The sequence below is a fragment of the Trichoplax adhaerens genome, genomic scaffold (genome assembly GCF_000150275.1).
Source record: "Trichoplax adhaerens TRIADscaffold_1 genomic scaffold, whole genome shotgun sequence".
Classification (NCBI taxonomy): Eukaryota; Metazoa; Placozoa; class Uniplacotomia; order Trichoplacea; family Trichoplacidae; genus Trichoplax; species Trichoplax adhaerens.
In genome coordinates this window covers 9,984,834-10,003,873 of record NW_002060943.1, presented here as the reverse complement: position 1 = coordinate 10,003,873, position 19,040 = coordinate 9,984,834, and the positions used below count along the sequence as shown (strand labels likewise).

General features: G+C 33.8%; 3 protein-coding genes across 3 annotated transcripts; 2 read left to right on the top strand and 1 right to left on the bottom strand.

Annotated features, from left to right (window-relative positions):
* Nucleotides 1-286: 286 nt before the first annotated feature.
* On the top strand, nucleotides 287-2,803 carry TRIADDRAFT_52464 (uncharacterized protein; the record flags this gene model as incomplete). The annotated part of the gene is made up of 7 exons (XM_002108913.1): nucleotides 287-344; nucleotides 659-721; nucleotides 1,836-1,973; nucleotides 2,076-2,152; nucleotides 2,260-2,396; nucleotides 2,493-2,524; nucleotides 2,676-2,803. The coding sequence occupies 7 exons, from the start codon at nucleotides 287-289 to the stop codon at nucleotides 2,801-2,803; spliced, it is 633 nt and encodes a 210-aa protein (XP_002108949.1).
* A 2,683-nt stretch (nucleotides 2,804-5,486) lies between these two features.
* TRIADDRAFT_18924 (uncharacterized protein) lies at nucleotides 5,487-7,540 on the bottom strand (the record flags this gene model as incomplete). Its single annotated transcript, XM_002108177.1, has 10 exons — nucleotides 5,487-5,619; nucleotides 5,704-5,760; nucleotides 5,903-6,070; nucleotides 6,140-6,198; nucleotides 6,285-6,384; nucleotides 6,485-6,544; nucleotides 6,630-6,751; nucleotides 6,846-6,890; nucleotides 7,077-7,164; nucleotides 7,272-7,540. Coding segments are annotated over 10 exons (1,101 nt in total), but the record flags the coding sequence as incomplete, so codon positions are not given.
* Nucleotides 7,541-10,397: 2,857 nt separating this feature from the next.
* On the top strand, nucleotides 10,398-17,541 carry TRIADDRAFT_19890 (uncharacterized protein; the record flags this gene model as incomplete). Its single annotated transcript, XM_002108912.1, has 21 exons — nucleotides 10,398-10,529; nucleotides 10,752-10,883; nucleotides 11,136-11,262; nucleotides 11,369-11,463; nucleotides 11,539-11,664; nucleotides 11,758-11,946; nucleotides 12,026-12,150; nucleotides 12,279-12,560; nucleotides 12,642-12,847; nucleotides 12,955-13,042; nucleotides 13,398-13,601; nucleotides 13,693-13,780; nucleotides 13,862-16,036; nucleotides 16,097-16,223; nucleotides 16,330-16,405; nucleotides 16,508-16,568; nucleotides 16,684-16,810; nucleotides 16,887-17,000; nucleotides 17,068-17,170; nucleotides 17,236-17,327; nucleotides 17,399-17,541. The coding sequence occupies 21 exons, from the start codon at nucleotides 10,398-10,400 to the stop codon at nucleotides 17,539-17,541; spliced, it is 4,812 nt and encodes a 1,603-aa protein (XP_002108948.1).
* Between the last annotated feature and the right edge of the window lie 1,499 nt (nucleotides 17,542-19,040).

Genomic DNA, 19,040 nt, shown 5'->3' with positions numbered 1-19,040 from the left:
TACTGTACTGTACTGTACTGTACATACTGTACTGTACAGTACTGTACTTTACGTAAGGTTGTACATACTGTACTGTACAGTACTGTACATCTACACCAAAGTTTTGTTTAAAGGCGTATTGCATATTCATCAGGTAATCTGCGTTTTACAACTTGTACCAGAAGTTTAAATTAAATTAGATTTTATTTATTTATTTACCAATACTTTAATAGATTGCAACAATCGAAAGAGCGACTTCATGATAAATAAGAGGATTCTAACTATCCGCTAATCGCAAAGAGTGATCATGGATGCCTCGACCTTGCGTAATATATCATGGACGGAATATGCCAGCAGAGGTAAAGGTAATATCAAATTATGTTTTCAGTTAACAATAATACATATACGCGTATATCATGATAGGAATATTAAAATATATAAAATTTTAGTACAAAGCTTTTCTGCATTCTTTAGTACTCTACTAAATTAGTACTGCAAATGCCATGATTTCTTGCATAAACAACTGTAAAGGACAGTACTGTACTATGCTATAATTCAGAAAGAATATTTTATTTGCTACACATAGCAAATGGTTGCTTGGACGCAGTTTTGAAGCCGTCAACTTTATGAACGCTCTGTATTGCATCAATAAAAATTTGTTGTCTCTTTTATTAAATAGATCGATTTCCTATGATTAGCAAGGAAAATAGCGAAGCTATTTCGTCCCGTCTATGTCGGGAAGGTATTGTACTTGCACAGCTAATGGATTTCCGATAGCTGTTATGTCAGTAATTTTGGATAAAATCAATGCTGTTATAACGATTTTCTAAAATTTTCACGTATTCATTGCTACCTGGATCTGTTTGTTATGCTCTTATGCATATGCCTAGTATTTTAGATTGGCCATGTACTTGCATATTGTATGGGCAAAGTGAATGCTTTATGGTTAATATTCTATACTAAGATCATAGAACTTAGATACGTCATCTTTGATTTACTTTTTTTACTATCTATCGGAACAATTGTGATAGTGGAGTTTTATTGAAATTCGTATACAGTACAGTACTCTAAGTTATGTGGAGATGTTACTATATATAATAAGATTGGAAATATCTAAAGAGATGTAATGGATTACCAACTTGTATAGAGTACCTCACAGATCTATAAGTTAGCCTTCGTAAATTTTTCACGATGCTCTTAACCTGTAATCTGCTATGACATATTGAGAAACTTAAGAGATATTGTGAGCACTATAGTAAATAAGTATTAGTATTTATGTCGATACCAGGCAATATAATGTTGATTACAGTTTTGCATTAATGTAAGACTTAGAATATTCGAAGCGAATTTTATATTGAATTCCACACTATTTAAATTATATGCTTACATTTCATTTGTAATAACATCTAATGGCATAACGTTTTATGGGTGTCTCAGATATGAAAATCTATGGTCTATATCCAATTCAAGAGGAACTGATCTTGGTCGCTTGTAACTTTTGTAAAAAGCTTGTTAAAATTGAGGCTCTTTCAAATCATTATGGTATTACATTTACTCGATACCTATTATAGCGTCATTCCATTGTATGACTGCCTAGTACAGCAGTATGCAGTGCCTGCAGGATGTTTCTTAATCCTAAATTATAAATTACAGTTTATTTTTTGTTCTATCTTCTAAGAATCCTGTGAAATCTATCCACTATAACAGTGAAATTTTTGCACTAATACATAATTAATTTACTTTAGAGATAGCTACTAACTACATTATCATATCTGTTGGACCATGTATTTGAAACGCTTTATACATAACCTCTCAGTATAAATTTAATCTGACGAATTTTACACTCTTCGTAACAGAGAACAGTCACAATTATACGGTTCGCGAAACACTTCGGACCCCAAGTAGTTGTGATTATAACTCAAATGAAATCTCTCTGGAACGGCGAACTAACCGGAAAATTCCTGAGACTGCAGGTCTAGCAAATAAAACTGATGGTAAGCCGAATTTATCTAGAAGCGTATGCAAAGTATGCCTTCTTTTTGTGTTGTTAGCGTATAAAGATTCCTAGTTGACTCTCCTTCATGATTGTAATTTAGAACCAAATGTTGATCGGCAATGTGGAGTCTGGATGAAAGATCGAAAGGCAAAATGTCGAAATTCTCTAAACTGCAAAGTACGAATATTCGTTAATAATAAGGAAAAGGAATTTTTGGAAAAATGTATTACAACATTTTAGACTAAGCAATGACCTTTTTATATATCTGAAAATTCTCTTGATAGTTGCATCCTATATCTCTAAGGAGAAATGTTAAGGGTCGTACTAAGGCGTTTGATCGCCTTCTAACCGAGCACAAAGAGCGGATACAATCTGAAAGGGCTTCGGGCACTATTGAAAGCAATTTATTAATCAAGCAAAGGTTACATTTACTAGTGTAGCTATAGTACCTCAGCATTATTATAAAAAAATTAATGTTGTGTGGTAATAATTCTAATGATTCATTGATCCTTCACAGCGGGCAGCCTGAAGAGACTGCTGCCATTAAAGGTAGTACTCAAAATAACGTCTAGATAGCAAATACTGAAAACATTGTATAGATTTTCGTTTATGTATATTTTGTTAGAACGTCTTAAAAGCCGTGAAAATCATAACATATATTTTATAATTGCCCTCGTATTTGGGCTAAACGTATTTGTAGGTGTCAGCGAAAATGAATTTCATTTAAAAAATAGCGGTGATGAAGACTCCTTTGATTTTCGTTACAGAAAATTTCATCCGATACCTGCAGCTGTAAATCATTTTTTAATTGCAATATTTAGCGTATAATTTCTAACGTTGTTTGAGGAGGACTTATTTTCTACGGTGTCTATTGTCAATGTAATAGGTTTGCACGTTTGGTGCGCGAAGGTTGCTTCCTGGAACTTATATTTTTAACAGGAGAAGTGATAGATTATATACTGCATTAGTGTCAGCCGTTAACGATTTCAATTTTCATAATAAGTCATAAAATTTCGGTGTTGTATTATTTCGAAAGTATAGCGCACAAATCCTTTATAATGTACATACTTTTTATACCCTAAGATCGAGGTGTACACGTATTACTATAATTTTAATACATTCTCGCAAATTTTAACATTAAATTTATTCCAAATTTTTATCTTTGCGGTATGAAATTACAAATTTCATAATGGCTTTAGTATTGATATTAATTGTTATTACATCAAAAATTCTTGTGACAGTAGAGTGAGTCTATGATCAAGCATAAAATAAATGTATATGAATAACTTATGTTAAGTCTCACCGTTGAGGTTGGACCAAAATAGCCCATAATGAATCGTTTAAATTTTAGGTCTTTATATTATAAAAACTTTGAACTACACTAGGGTATGGACTACTAGATATACCACTACTAATTTAGTAGTTCATGACCAGGGGCTTCCCAAATTCACATGAGAAAGTAGTCATCGAGGTATAAATATTATTAATATCACGAATTAGTTGATTGAATTGAGATGCGACTATTGCTTCATTTAAATAAATGATCAACTGTCGATCTGATCTGAGAGATGATAGCATCTTACGGCAAACTAAGGATCAGAATTTCTAGATCTTCTCATATTATAGATTGCGGTCACAATTATGAATACTGGTTTTATCCTTTCCGCTCTCATTAACCGTACCTCACTTCAACAAATCGGTTCGCGTAAACCGGTGGTATAGTACAGCTGTACAGTATACTTACTTGCATCAGTACTTTAATATCACTGTACAGCAACGTAAGTTTTCTGTAATCCATACCCGTAGGTAATTAGTGAGTGAAATTTTCATTTAAATGAGAAATTAAATATAAAAGTGGAAGTGCTGTTGCATAAGAATCTGACAATCCGTGATATTAAGCCGCAGAGTAATCAAAGCATATGAGTACTCGTACAACTATCGATCCGTATACGGTATGATGTGGACGCCTCAGAAATCTATCCATACTGAATGGGTACAGTACTGTAGGTAAGACCATACAAAAGCAGCATTTACTGAACTTACAGGATCCAAAGTACCGTATAATCCGTGACTTAACCTTGCAACATTTTTCGCATTTTCAATCGTTCGTACAGTAATTAATCGCAGTATTATGAACTTAAAAGTGCCACCCAGTGTTGCACAATCATAGAGCTACAGTGCAAACGTGTAAGCAGGCAGGCATCTTAAAACATTTTGATTAATTTTATTATATAAGATCTATAGTAGGATGAGTATCGCTAAAGCAAAATAGGATGACTCTTGGAAATGTTAATTGGCTATATTTAGATCGTTGCATTCTTTCGATTCTTATTTACCGTATCCCTCCTACTCGTAATGCATGATTAGTTATGTGTATAAAGTATAACTATTTACAAGTATATTTGTAAATGCTCAGTTATGGAGGATCCTTCGCTTCATTTTAAGAAAATGAATTGATAAAATTTCGTAAATAGTAAGGTATTTTTCTCATATTTTTAGTGATAAACTTACAATCTTTTTAGAAAATTAGTCTGAACTATAGTCTGAACTACGTTATGTTGTTGTATTACTGCAGTCTTTATATGTTTTTATAGGATGTACTATTTTCTATTATTAAAATAGTTACTCCTCAAGTCCTTGAGAGGACTTTGCTGCATCGAGAAAAATTTTCTTGACCGAATTGTGCGGACGGTGATTCTTGATATCCCTATTTTCTGGAGTTCGTAAGCGATATTGGCAGACGTTTTCGTTCCATCGACATTGTATCACTACGTATCTGTGCATGCAATTAACCGAAATGAATAAATTCAATACACAAGATCACAGCATGGGGGCTTTAGAAGATTTTAGAAGCCCACGACTGCAGGTGTATCATCAATTGACATGATTAGTACTTCAGACAATCTAGCCAATTGTATATACAATTCGTTAATTACGACTTCGCCCTACTACAATAAAGTAGCCCTTTCAATTTAAATGATATTACGTAATATCTTGATGTCTTAAAATATAGAATTAGCCACATCATATTAATCTCTCATGCAACTTTGACAATAGAAAAATTATGCAGTATTTGTAAAAGTAAATGATTAGAAAGTGTACGCATATTAAAGTTTTGACAACTAGTGATATATATATATAAATGTATTCTTTTAATCTTTTCAATATCAGTAGAAAACAACTAACGTTGTTGTATTAACAATTATTGTCCAAAAATAAGGCACCAGTAATAACACTATAAGTATTATGAAGTGCTTAAAAGAAATCAAACTAAAAATTTTAAGTATCTTATTACTGATTTCGATAACTAATGTTGCTGTATTAACAATTACTGTCCAAAAATAAGGCACCAACAATAACACTATAAGTATTATGAAGTGCTTAAGGAAATCAAATGAAAATTTTAAGTATCTTAATACTGAATTTGAATGGAGTAAGAAAGAAAGAATTTTACTACGATATTTGTTCCACGGTCATTCAGTACAGTACTACAATTTTGAAGTATCAGATGTTAAGACACCAGGTCAAATGATGGATTTAGCTGTGGTTTCCATTTTAAAAGCTTCGCGTATTGCTTTAGCAAAAGCTCCCAATAGCACTCAACATCTTTCATCCGTAAATGGTTTAAGATAAAGTCACGTCCTCTATTTAATTCGGTATAGAAGATTTTAATACTGTAGTACGCGTATGATCCTATCTTGCTACTGCATATAACAAACTAGCATCACCTTTTCGCTAATCTCTTCATTTCTTCGTCATTTTCTATTGCAAATCGGATTATTTCTCTATAAAAAGAAAAATTATAGTAATTTTAGTTTATGCGGCCTACAACTGCAAATTCTAAAGGACTCGTGATAGATTCTTCATTACGGACAGTAAATTCTGTGAATAGTACTACAATGTCCTCTAATAAGAGGAAATGCTAACTCTGTGTTTCTCTGATCAGGATCAACAGGAATATAGTGAACCCATGGAGTTAAAGCCGGATAGAAGAATTCCTGCCATTCATGACCAATGTGGAGTACCACAGAATTGCAGAGAAATAAGTGTCTAAAGCGGAAGCTAGCTGCAACACCTCGAAAATTGAATAGGTACCTAAAGTAGAGATTTGATAAGCGCAATCCGATAATAAGATGGATAGACAAAGTAAATTGTTTAACGAACTTGTATTTACAATGATCTTCAAGAGTGACCTCTTTAGCGGGCTCTTCACCTAAGGTATCCTGTCAAAAAGTTATTTGTCAGTAGTAATTCTTTAAAAGCATAAGTTTCATTTGTAGATTAATGGCTTATAGTTATTAGGTCTTACTGCCTTTGATCGCCATGCCTGATTTTTAGTATATGATGCATTAACTAATTTCGGTTTAGCACGAGACAGAAGAATTAAAGGATCACGCTCGGCGCTGGTCCTATACATGACCGAACCAATATAACGAAGTTCTGGTTACCTAACTTAAGCGTAAGTATGGTATTGTAGACTAATGTTATTTGTAAAGTTTAAATGTAAACCTAGATCCTCTAAAAAATGCGATGGATTTCTTTTTATCCCATGGCCACTTATCCGACGCTCTATAAAAGTGATAGATTTAATGACACAAATTTGTGATTGACAATTCGTCATTTATTTGTTAGAATGGATGAAATAAACTAGTACTTTTGTAAAGATTTTCTTAAAACGTCCCAACGTCCTAATCCATTTGGAAAAATCGGCCAGACAGCAGGGCCACCCTCCCAAAACGACCAAGCCGGATACATGATATCATTTTCATTGTGTGTCTGCTCAATAGAGTAATCTTGTCACGTTGCGTTTTCGATACGCGTAAGTACGGTACTCTACGGCATAAAAATTATTATTAAAAGGAAAGGATACCTTACTAAATGAGAACACCGGTAGGAGTTCGTCCCATTTTGGAACCTATATTAATTAATATAAACTTTAAGATGCCAAATAACTTATAAATAGTGCGAGGCTTAGGCCCTTAGATGTACTTATCAATAATATTGTCGGAACCTATTATTGTATTATAGTAATAATTCTAATTAGATCAAGTCCAATAAACGGACCAATAATAATTAATAAAAATTCTATTCTATTTTATACCTTAGGCCAATCGTGAGTATTGATAATTAACTCCAAATTGGGTAGCTTCTTAGCGATTTTTTTGAGAAAATGCTCAATACCTTTGCATCTACAATTAATAAGATAATATTTTATGGTTATACGTAGGGTAGGTATCCTAAATGTAACATGCATTCTATAGAACAAAACTTGCCATTCAGCGATGTACAGACAAACCTGGCAGGAAAGGTACATCTCTCATGCCGATAGACCTTGTGGTTTATAATCTGATAATGGCTGCCCTTTTCCGCACCTCGATGACTTCCTTGATTCGCTGCCTTATCAAAGATTTCTTTTGTTATTCCCTTTTTCAATCGCCAAGGCTTCAAATCGTTATCAATAACTTTCTTGTAACATCCACATCTATCGTTCTTGCAATCTTTAAAAGAACTGACAGCCTTAGTTATGATCTTTAAGTAGTCATCCCATTTGTCGTTATCTGCTTTATATTGGAAATGATAAGATGAAATGAAACATTCAGTAGTTCAATAACAAAATAGCTACGTAAGCAGTATACGTAAATAAAAACTGTATTAATAATGTGCATACAGTGCACTGCAGACCCTAAAGTCTCTGCAGTACTCAATTACCACGCAGATAGATGTACTGTACAGGCATACCTGGATCATGTACAGTACGTACAAAATCGTATCGCGTTGCAATGCTCGTACATACTATACTGTATATGGATCACTCATCATCTAAGCTAAATAAATTAAGAATTGGAAATTATACAGTACTAGCTTGCCCGGTACACCACGTCGTGTAAAATATTAATAAATTATAATACTACTTGGTGTTGTTTAGTATGCTGTCAGCAGTTAAAGTAAAATACTAGCATAACGTCCTATCGCTTCGCCGACAGAGTTAGCACAATTAACTATTCGAAATATAATGTTTCGAATTACCTTTACTTGTATATTTACTGGAAACTTGATCGGTCTTTGAAGATGGTAAAGAAGTACAATCTCCATTTTTACTACATTTTTCTGTTGAATAACAAGTTGCCGTTATATGTATTAACAAAAGCCATTTAATGAGTATAGTTACTAACATTTCGATAGTAAACCCAAGGTCTGCGATACCTTTACTTTTGAGATTTTCGACAAAAATGAAACTGGTTCTAACTACAGATCCTATACAGTACTGTAGAAACTTAGTCATTAATTACAATATTATTTATATTATTATTACCCATGTGCGGTAAGGTACTGTAAGCAAGGATTTGTACAAGGCTGTATACTGTACACTGTACAGTACAGTACAGTACTGTACTGTAGTACGGTAACGTGGCCATGGATCAACATGGAGTAGGACGAACAGTACAGGTAAGTAGTCATACTGTACAGTACAGTGTACAGTATGGAAGAGATTACTGTCGTACAGTCTCGCAGCCAGTAAAAATTGCTGTAGCACAGTAGATTTTACTATACGTACAGTACTGTACTGTACACAGTGCACAGTACGTACAGTATGATTACGGTGACTTACAGTACTGTACTGTACTGTACTGTACAGTGTAATGATAGCACCAGCCGCGAGTTTGGCATACTGTACTGTACAGTACTGTACATTTCCCTGCACTGTACACTGTACAGTACAGTACAGTACAGTACACAGTATTGTACTGTACAGTACTGTACTGTGTACTTACTGTACTGTAGTACTGACAGTCTGACTGTACTGTAGTGCATTTTCAACGAGCCTTGGGTGAATTCATTAAAATAAAATTAATTAATTAATTATAATTATTATTGCTGAAAAAGCTTGCACGAAACCTCGGAGTTCAGCAATGTCCGATAAGGCCAAAAAATTTCAAGAAACCTTGCTGTCTGACCTTCGTAGTCTGGCTAGTGAAACAAGGCGTAAACACGCTGCAATCAAAGAGGTGATTTTACATAGTCCTGGTGTACTTTAAACATCATAAATCGATAAAACCTCGGGTTTAAATTTTAAATCAATAGAATATCAAAAGTTTTCATTCTTTACAGTAAAGACATCTTGTTTGCAATGTGTAATGTGTAATATCTCAATCTCGTCATAACAGTTAAGACACGATAATAATACCAATGTGTGCGTGTATTAGCTATTCTAAGGACTTAGTTGAGTGTTACAGTAGTACAGTATAGTTTTAATATCATCTGTACTTACTTATGCACCTAGCAAATCAAAAATTATAGTAGTACAGTATACATAGTTTCACATTTTTTTAGTACAGTACTGTACAGCAGATTACCTTGCGGATTTTTCATTCTTCATGTTACGCATATTTTTAGAGATACCTGCTTTGGCAGCCCGGTTAATATTGATTAACACCGTGACAATGAATTATCTTGTTACATAGCATGTACGAATTTCTTTAACTGCAGAATATCGTTATACGTCGTCGTTCAAGTATAGTGAACTATCTTAGTGAATATTTATGCTATTACTGCAGTAAAGCAAATATGTAAAGAGCACTTGTACGTATGATCATGAAGATGATGTTAACGATGAGACGGTACAGCATTATCCATCTACGGCATTGTAAAAATGTACCGTAAATAAAGGTAGTGATTTTTAAAATATGACTTCAAAAATACCCTTTCCGATGAAGTTGTACGTAATTGTTTGTACTGGTTTCTTGGGTATGCAGCTAATACGATTAAGATCTTTCAAAACACAGTTGTTTTTAAATTCATTAAATTAAGCTATATAGTACTTGCTGTAATATGTGGTGATAATTATAATCATCCATGATGAAGGCTGCAGATGCTGCTTGGGACTTATTGGTCAAAACATGCTCGGATAAAGGAAGGAACAAAATGGACGAAGGTGCTGTATATTGTACACTGTATATTAATTAACAGTTGTAAGTTCACATGTGAAAGCAGTTCATCGTTTCTAGCATACGTACAGTCATCGCACATTGTAGCAAGAATGAGAACGATACTGTACTGATATTCATATAACTAATGAGTACATTACATTATATCGATTCTTTAAATTCAGTTCAATTTATTGTTAACATTAGCAAAAGTGCAAGTTAGCTGTTATATTTAAACATTGCATTCATGCTGATAATGGTATAGCAATGTCAAATGTACTTTACTATGCGCTTTCTATACTGAAGAAGTCGTTACGAGTTTACTGCACTATACGAGTGTGTATCAGTTTTATTGCTCGCCAAAATTTGTAGATACAGTAAAGTGTACACGTATACTGTGAAACACTACGCCCGCAAAAAGCAATATCGGAATGATTATGTATGATTAATTATCTCTGGTATACGTGATTCATATGTTCTATCCTTTTTCCTATCAAATGCTAGTCCTTTCCATTTCAAATGACATAATTCAACCTTTTCTGCTTGGATGCAATACAAAGAACAGCAAAATTATTCAAGCATGCCTTGTTTCGATCCATCGGCTAATCACTCATAAATTAGTGACGCAGGTTAACTTTTAGTAGCTACGTCAGTAGTTATCGATTATTTTCGCTCTTAGTTCTATCTACGACATAAAATGTAAACAGCCTAGTTTACGCTTCATTGATATAAGTAATATAAATTTCTATCAGTCATCATGCAATTCTTCATTGTATATATTTTCAAGGAAATAATCTCTAAGCAAAAGTTTTCTTTTATAAGATCTTTCTGTCCTAAAATCATTTTAATAGGTCTCGGCAGCTAAGATTGTGAATATGTTATGGATGTTAATGGAAGATGGAATGGAAGAATTAAAAATTTTACAAACCCTGCTTGCCCTACTTACTACAACTACTGTTGTTCATAACGATCTACTTGCGAAGGTGTAGTAAACAGCTTATAATAAATACATAGTAAATCAGATAGCATGACATTCTGAATCGAATAAAAATTGCTGCGTGAATGTACGAGTATGCTAATAAAATATACGATTTAGGTGGCTGTTTAGTTGTTGTAAGGAAAGTTGTGTAGGTTGACATAATCAAATATTACCGTATATAACATAAGCATATTTTAGTTAATTTCTTTATAGATATTTTAGATTCTGACTTATACTATGCAATACTTTTGATTAGTGCATTGTTTTAAGCTTCAAGTTATACTCCTCTAAAGATCCCGTAGTTTCTAATACCTCTGCAGCAACTATTCGTCAGATAGTTTGCATATTGTTTGACCGTGTTCAAGCCGAAGATGCTCAAGCAGGTTTTTTATTTGATATAAGATTTCAATAGTGATTTTAACATAAAACCGCACTAAATACAATCACCAAGACATATTTTAATTTGCATGTAAATATTTTAAATCTTAGATCAGCTATCTAGTGAACCAATACTTCGAAGCCCGACAGACAAATGTCAATTTTCGTTACAGTCTTGCGCCCTAGATGCCTACATGTTCTTTCAGGTATTTTCTAATCTAAACGGTTAAGTTAGTATGGCGGATAAAAAGGACAGTGTGCTAACCACGTTGGCTCTATAGGATCTTTGCTCCTTAATAAATGGAGAGCCTCCAATTTGGGCCATTGGGCTATCAGAAATGATAAAAGCTTTTGGCTTGGAATTACTTGAATCAACTCTAATGCAAAACCCCCAAATTTTTTTAACTGTGAGTTGAGTTCCACGTTATTTACCTTTTTAAAATATATTAATTTCATATCCATAATAAAATTAAATTGATTTCATAATGATATCTTTTCAGCATCCCGAATTTAGTTTTCTTTTGAAAGAAAGAATCTGCTCTCTAGTAATAAAGCTATTCTCCCCCAGTATAAAATATCGACAAGCTTCGCAACCGCCTTCGCTGGCAGTAGAACGGCCGTCCTTTGCAATTTGTGTCAGGCTATTGCGAATGGTATCTGTTTTAATCAAGGAATTCTATATGCTACTGGTTAGTAACGTACAATTGTAACTTTCAAATTTTACTTTGTATTTACTGCACCTATTTGAGATATCTAAATTAATTTTAGGTGACCGAATGTGAGATTTTTCTTTCAATTCTGATCAAGTTCCTTGATATGGATAAGCCGCTATGGCAGCGAACTTTAGCAATTGAAGTTTTACATACATTTTGCATACAGGAGCAATTATTACGGTACGTGCATTTATTGTAATACAAGTGATTAATTAAATTTTTTGTTAAACCTAAGTCATGTATAAAGTTTCGTACGTACGACATTATAATTTGGCTCTATAGACATAATCTTCGTTTGTTCGTTTTAGATCATTCTGCGAATTTTATGATATGCAAGAGCATTCTACAAAGATTTTTAAGGACATTGTAAATGCTCTAGGTGGTTTTATTCAGTCAGTATTTAATGGATCATCTAATTCGTCGAGTATATCTGGTCCCAGCGGTGCTGTAGTTGTAAATGTCTCTCAGGCAGTAAGTAACAGTCCTACATCATCTGTTGGTAATTCTACACAACAAGGTGGATTTCTTTACCGAGGGTTGTGGATACCATTAAATATCCGCCCTCTTCCAGGCATTGCAAAGCCCGTTTAGTAAGAAAAATGACTGAATTATAAATTACAATCCAAATTTAATGTTTTGAAGAATATAATGTGTACTATGAATTTTATCAGTTTGGATATGTTAGATAAAACTGAAGCACCTGCAATAATGGATGGGTACACCCTTACAATAGCTTTTTCGTCATTGTTGGATATAATTAAAAGCTTAACTCTGCTTATGTGCCATGACGTGCGCAGTTCTCCGTCTGAAATGGAAGCTTCGGCAGATGCTGGAACTCTAACTGGTATTTACCGATTAGCGGATTCTCAGGAGGATGGTATTTAATTCAGAATTTGTATACATATATATGATATCGCTATTCCAAAGGGTATCATTTCATTGTTTGTACTAATCTGTGAAAATTTTTCAACATGTGTTCATCAGTGAATGCCGACCAGAAACTGTGGAAGAAAATGATTACCTCTTCTTGGTGTGGTCTACTGGCTGCAATGTCACTTTTACTAGATGCAAGGTAAAGATATCAGATCTATCGTATATACTATATATTCATGGAATAATTTTCATAGAGAAATTTCGTGATGAATTTATTGTGGATAATTCAGTACCCAGTAGTACTCCTACTGTAAAAGGATAGTAAAAGATAAGCATCCTTACTTGGGCAGATATTGCTTAGATGCGAATGAATGTGGGTCGATATCCATTTACGAGTGTGAAGAACAACACTGTTTACTGTTTAGGACTGCCTTATTACTCTGATCCACGTACTTATTGTTAGCGATAGCTGATTAAGAAATAAGTTAGCAAATTTTCGATAATAAGATCAAAGTTATATTTAACAACTTGTTATTGATGATTACTTCGTACAGTACTGATGAAGGCACAACAGAAGCTTTATTAAAAGGCTTTCAACAATACACAAGCATGTGTGGCCTTCTTCAATTAGCAATGCCGCGTGATGCTTTTATTACTGCATTATGTAAGGCATCTCTACCTCCTCATTATGCACTAACTAAATCATTCGATAGCGGAAAGACTTGGGTAGCTGATGCATCTTTGATGCACATTGATAGGTTAGAAATTAAACAGAGAACGTGTATCTAGCATTTGACAACATTTATGTCTTTACTCTAAATATTATTACAAAATCTTATACTAACATAGTGATGGTAACTCTTCAACTCGGATGTCATCTCGAACGTCATTACTTCAGTCCGGAATAAGTAGCCCGACTACAGCAGGATCGGTAACGGTAGGGTCATTATTAATAGATTAAATATTTCTATGGTGATAACTAGTAATGCGCCGTATAACAGAAAATTATGTTTAATAGTTGACAGTCAAGAACATGCAATGTATGCGAGCCTTACTTAGCATTGCACACTGCCATGGGAATATTTTATCGACGGCTTGGCAACTAGTACTATCTACTTTGCAAAATCTGACACTGATTCTTGGGCTTACGCCAACAAAGACCGGGAGTTTAGTTAACCCTAGAGGACCTGACAGTATGACCGTACTAGTATCGGCTTCGGTTGCAGGAGAGGTGCCTATTGTTGCAACGATGCTGTCAAGATTATTTGAAAGCTCGCAGTATTTATCCGACGAAGCGTTATTGGATCTGATCGAAGCTTTAACAAATCTATCCCTATATAACATAGATGCTGCCTTGAATAAGCGTGAACCATGCTTATTTGCTTTGGCAAAATTACTTGAAACTACTTTGGTTAACATTAAAAGATCACATGTATACTGGGATAAATGCAGTGATCATTTACTACAGATCAGTAACCATAATATCAATCAGATGAGAAATTTTGCTTGTGAGTCTTTAGCAAGTCTTGTTAGGAGTGCTTTAGAAGTGCTAAAAAGCGATGAGAATGTTATAGTAGAAGAAATTTTATTTACTACGTTAGAAAAAATGTCGTCCATTACTTTTTCAGATGTAAGGCAAGTTCAACTATCATCATTATTACAATTATTGAATACTTTTGGGAATTCTATTAAAACCTCCTGGTTAACAATTCTAAGAATTATTGGTACAATTACTGATAAACAGGGAGAAGTTCTGATCCGAACTGCTTTTCAGTGTTTACAACTTGTCATTACAGACTTTTTACCGACGATGTCATTCAAATGCCTGCCTGATTGTATTATTGTTGCTAGTAAATTTGGTACTCAACACCAAGACTTAAATTTAAGTTTAACTTCAATAGGTTTACTTTGGAATATCGCTGACTATATTTGCAGTAATTACGACGCAATTAAGTCGGAGCTAAAAGAAAGCATAGCGGAAACAACTAAATCGAACTGCAGTATTGATGACATTCTCTGGGTGAAATTATTTTCATGTTTAGCGGATTTATGTGTGGATACTAGGCCGGCGATCCGAAAAAGTGCCGCCCAAACCTTATTTTCCATGATGAGTGCTCACGGAGGCCTACTTGATGCTATGGTGTGGCATACTGTGCTTTGGCAAGTTTTATTTCCACTGTTAGATAATGTTAACAGTTCCTCTCATATGGCAGCAAATATTAAGGCTGATACTTCCGAAGCTGGAATTCTTATACATCATTCAAGAGACACCGTGGAAAAGCAATGGGCAGAAACTCAGGTTTTGACGTTAGCTGGTGTTACCCGTGTCTTTAACGAACATAATCAAATTTTTGCTAAAATGACGGAATTTCAACGTGCATGGGTTTTGCTTTTAGAACATATAGAAAGTTCTGCTATGAACACCAACAGTGAAGTATCTTTGGCCTCGCTGAAATGCTTTCAAGATATTTTTAACTTAGAAAGTATATCTGAAGGGAGCAGACCACACCAGGGTGTACAAACTTCAGAAACTGATAGTAGATATGTTAGTATTTGGTCAAACGTTTGGCGTGTATGGTGTAATATAGGCAGAGGGTCAACGAAATTATCAGGAGAACTTTTATCAAATCATAAAAACAAAATAAATGATTTCTTGCCGTCTCAAACGTTTCTCGTAACTTTCCTAAGAGCATTTCCATCATTATATGTTCATATTGGCGCACGATTTGTAACAAATGATATTCAGCAGACTATGAATATTTTATATGATGCAGTACGGATCCCTGTCACACCTGACAATCTGCCTTTTGTGCTAAGTAGCGCCAATAAAGATTCTATAACACCTTTACAAGAAATCATCATTAATGGCATCAATTGCTTGTGTAACTTGCCTTACGGCGATATAGACTCATCTACATTAAACGCCATTAACTCTTGTCAAAAAGGAAGATCTTTGATGTATCCTACATTATTTACGGAACTTCTACGATTTACTGAACTTGCTTCCCTCCCTCCTAAACCTCCAATATTTTTCGAATCAGATGCTCAAGCAAAAAATATTCCGGCTGGCCTATCGGTAGTAAATTGTGTTCCTTTTGCAGAATTGTGTATAAAAATTACAGTTAATATGTACAAGGCAACCGCATATGATGCTACAGTGATAAAAGGAGGCGTGCTGAAACAAATAATTAAGGTATGTTATAGTAGTTTTTCGGTTAAATTTTGATTTCACTAATGTTGATCTTTTTATTAGTCGCTAGGTATCCCTTTGGGTTTAAAGTACGGTTGTTCGTCTCAATCTACGTGGAGATTGGCATTTCAATCCTTACATGAAATACTAGAGATTGGCCTGATTGCTACACAAAACGAGTTAGAGAAAGGTTACATGAAACATTAAAGATATTAGGATTTTTGTAATGTTATGTTTTTTTATTCTTTGATTGCTATACAAATAAGCATATGCTGATATCAATACTGCTTTTCTAGATGAACTCACGGAGATTTTTGATGATATGTGGTTAGAGTTAATAAACACGTTCGAGAGCTTTTTGTTTTCGGCCCAGTATGTCAAAGGATGTTATACATATTTATTAGCAATTTAGATATTCTTGTGTATAGTATAATGTTAACCTTGATATATGTTACATTCTCTCTAAAATCATAGCCCTCCGCCTCCTTCATTGTCAGTTAGTGAGTATATATCACACGAAGAAATGGATATAAAGGTTAGATCTGGGCTATTGTAATGGATGCTTGATCGTACCCTGGTAGCTTTATTAATACACGTTAGCTTATGATTCTAACTATTTCATACTAATAATTTAATGAATAAATCCATAGATAATAGCGCTGCTGAGAGATAAAATTTTGTCTCATGCCCATATGTTACCTTACGAATTTTTAAACCGAACCATGAGTCTACTTAAACGTGGGTCTATTCACTCGGCTGCGTCTGCGGTATTTCAAGGTTAAGATCCGTCATCTTTCACTCTGACTTGTAAACCTAATTCTCTAATTTTGCCACATTCAAATTCCAATTTCAGATCTTAGTGATAACAATTTACCTTTGAGAGAAAGATTTGCACAAGCGTGTTTCGAAACGTTATTGTCGTTTTCTTTATCAAAGGATAAATACATTTATACCAAACATAGGGAAGGTAATAACTCTTTATTGTTGCTACTTTAGTAGAAAACGACTATTCATCGACTATTATTGAATCCTAGATCTTTCAAGTTTGGCCATTACATCAATGCTTGAAAGATGTTTGGAAGTACTGAAGAAATACAATATCGATGAACGCCTTAGTGGTTCTTACCCTTTACCAAAGTAGTAAATATATTCCTTCTCTTAAGCTTACTATCTATTGTTACTAATTTCGTAAATGTGTTTAGCTTGCGCATGGCCGAAGTTTTACTTGTTATGAAAGCTATCTCAACGTTAATGACTACCTTAATAGACTCTAAAGACAATTCTCGAGACATCGGTTAGGTCTTATATACGTTATTGTATGGGTGATTTGATGATTTCGTAATTGAATACTACTTATGATTCTAGTTTATGAAAATATCTGGATACGAGTAGTTGCTCTATATCCCACATTGGTTGACTGCATAACTTGTAAGTCAGAAAACGTTAGACTGAATTTAAAAGAGGTTTTAAGAAAATTTAAAGATGTCCTTGTAATACCACGCAGTTAAGACCTGGGTAATTGCTATGATTTTACTGTATATTAATCTTAGGTTGTCATAACAAGTAAGCATATTTTAAATTTTGGGTAAAATATTGTTCATTGAACTATATTCTATTCTGTAAATGCTCTATCTATTTCAAATGATAGCAGATGTTTTTCTAGAATTTGCATAAATTTGCTAATCGTATATTTTGTCCTTTTTATGGTACTTAATGATTTGTTTCAAAGGAATTGTACAACTACATAGTTTGTATACGATTCTTCATTGTCAAATGAGCCAGGTTATTGAGAACTTTCATCACGTCACATGTTTAAAAGCAGATAGAAAATTAAATTTCAATCTCTGTTATGTTATTCTTTTAAAACGGCAATTAAGCTGCATTACTCAATTACAAAGGATTATACTAGTTTCATGAACCTTTGTCTTTCATGCTAATTAAGGTATCTATTTTCGCATACTTAAATTATCAATTTTATTGTATATATCGTCCTCATGTAAGCTAGTTAAATACTAAATTTGAAATCGCTATCATGTAACTGAAGTATATCTTAGCATCGTGAAGCTTACCCATATGAGAAAATATTTATTTTGCTGACTGTAACAGCGCTGTTGTAACATAGAGTTATAAGCTGATGGTATTTTGGTTAAAATCAATTAACATTTGGGCCATTCTGAAACTGTATCGTTAGAGCACCTGTATATGAAATTTCAAAAGTGTGTTACTAATCATAAATTAATTATACTTTATGCCTGTACTCGCTGAAATTATCTTATACGGTCCGGTATAGTATTCTTTTCCAAATGTTTTAAATTTTAGGGACTGTATTTTATGCTATTTCCTTGTATCTTGTAAGCAATGTAGTTGGTACTTACATGTTCTTTTCATGGAGTGGTTTGCGGTAGCTTTACCAATACATACTATTAAGTTTTATGTAACCTCATACGAATAAACAGAGTACATTTAATGACGCCAATTCCAGTTAGTGTTTACGGGGACTACGGAAAGTTTAGCCTCTACATGCACCAAATTACGTAATAGAAACTATATGGTAATGGATATATAGTAAGCAAATGCTATACTGTAGGAATAATTTACCAAAATGATACAGATAAATTTAAGATATACGTGTACAGTAATTGAAAGATACTAGTGCGTATTTACTGTACATTGTACTACTCGCATTCTGTTGTATGATTTACGCCAGCCTATGGTGGCACTGTTATGATAAAGGTAGTATGGTAACTTCTTTAAAATGTCGGCATTTGAATAAATATGTTGCATTCTCATTCTGGAAACTACTGCGAGTGATACTATAAACTCCGTCGATCACTTTACCGATCTATTAATTCATTAATGGTCCTTTCTCTTACCTATTAAAGGATAATGATCAAAATGTAAACTATACAGAATACACAGATCACATCCAGTATACTATACCTGTTATTATGATTGATTACCTCAGCTTTTCGTATCGTTGAGCTTGATAAATTGTATTCATGACTAG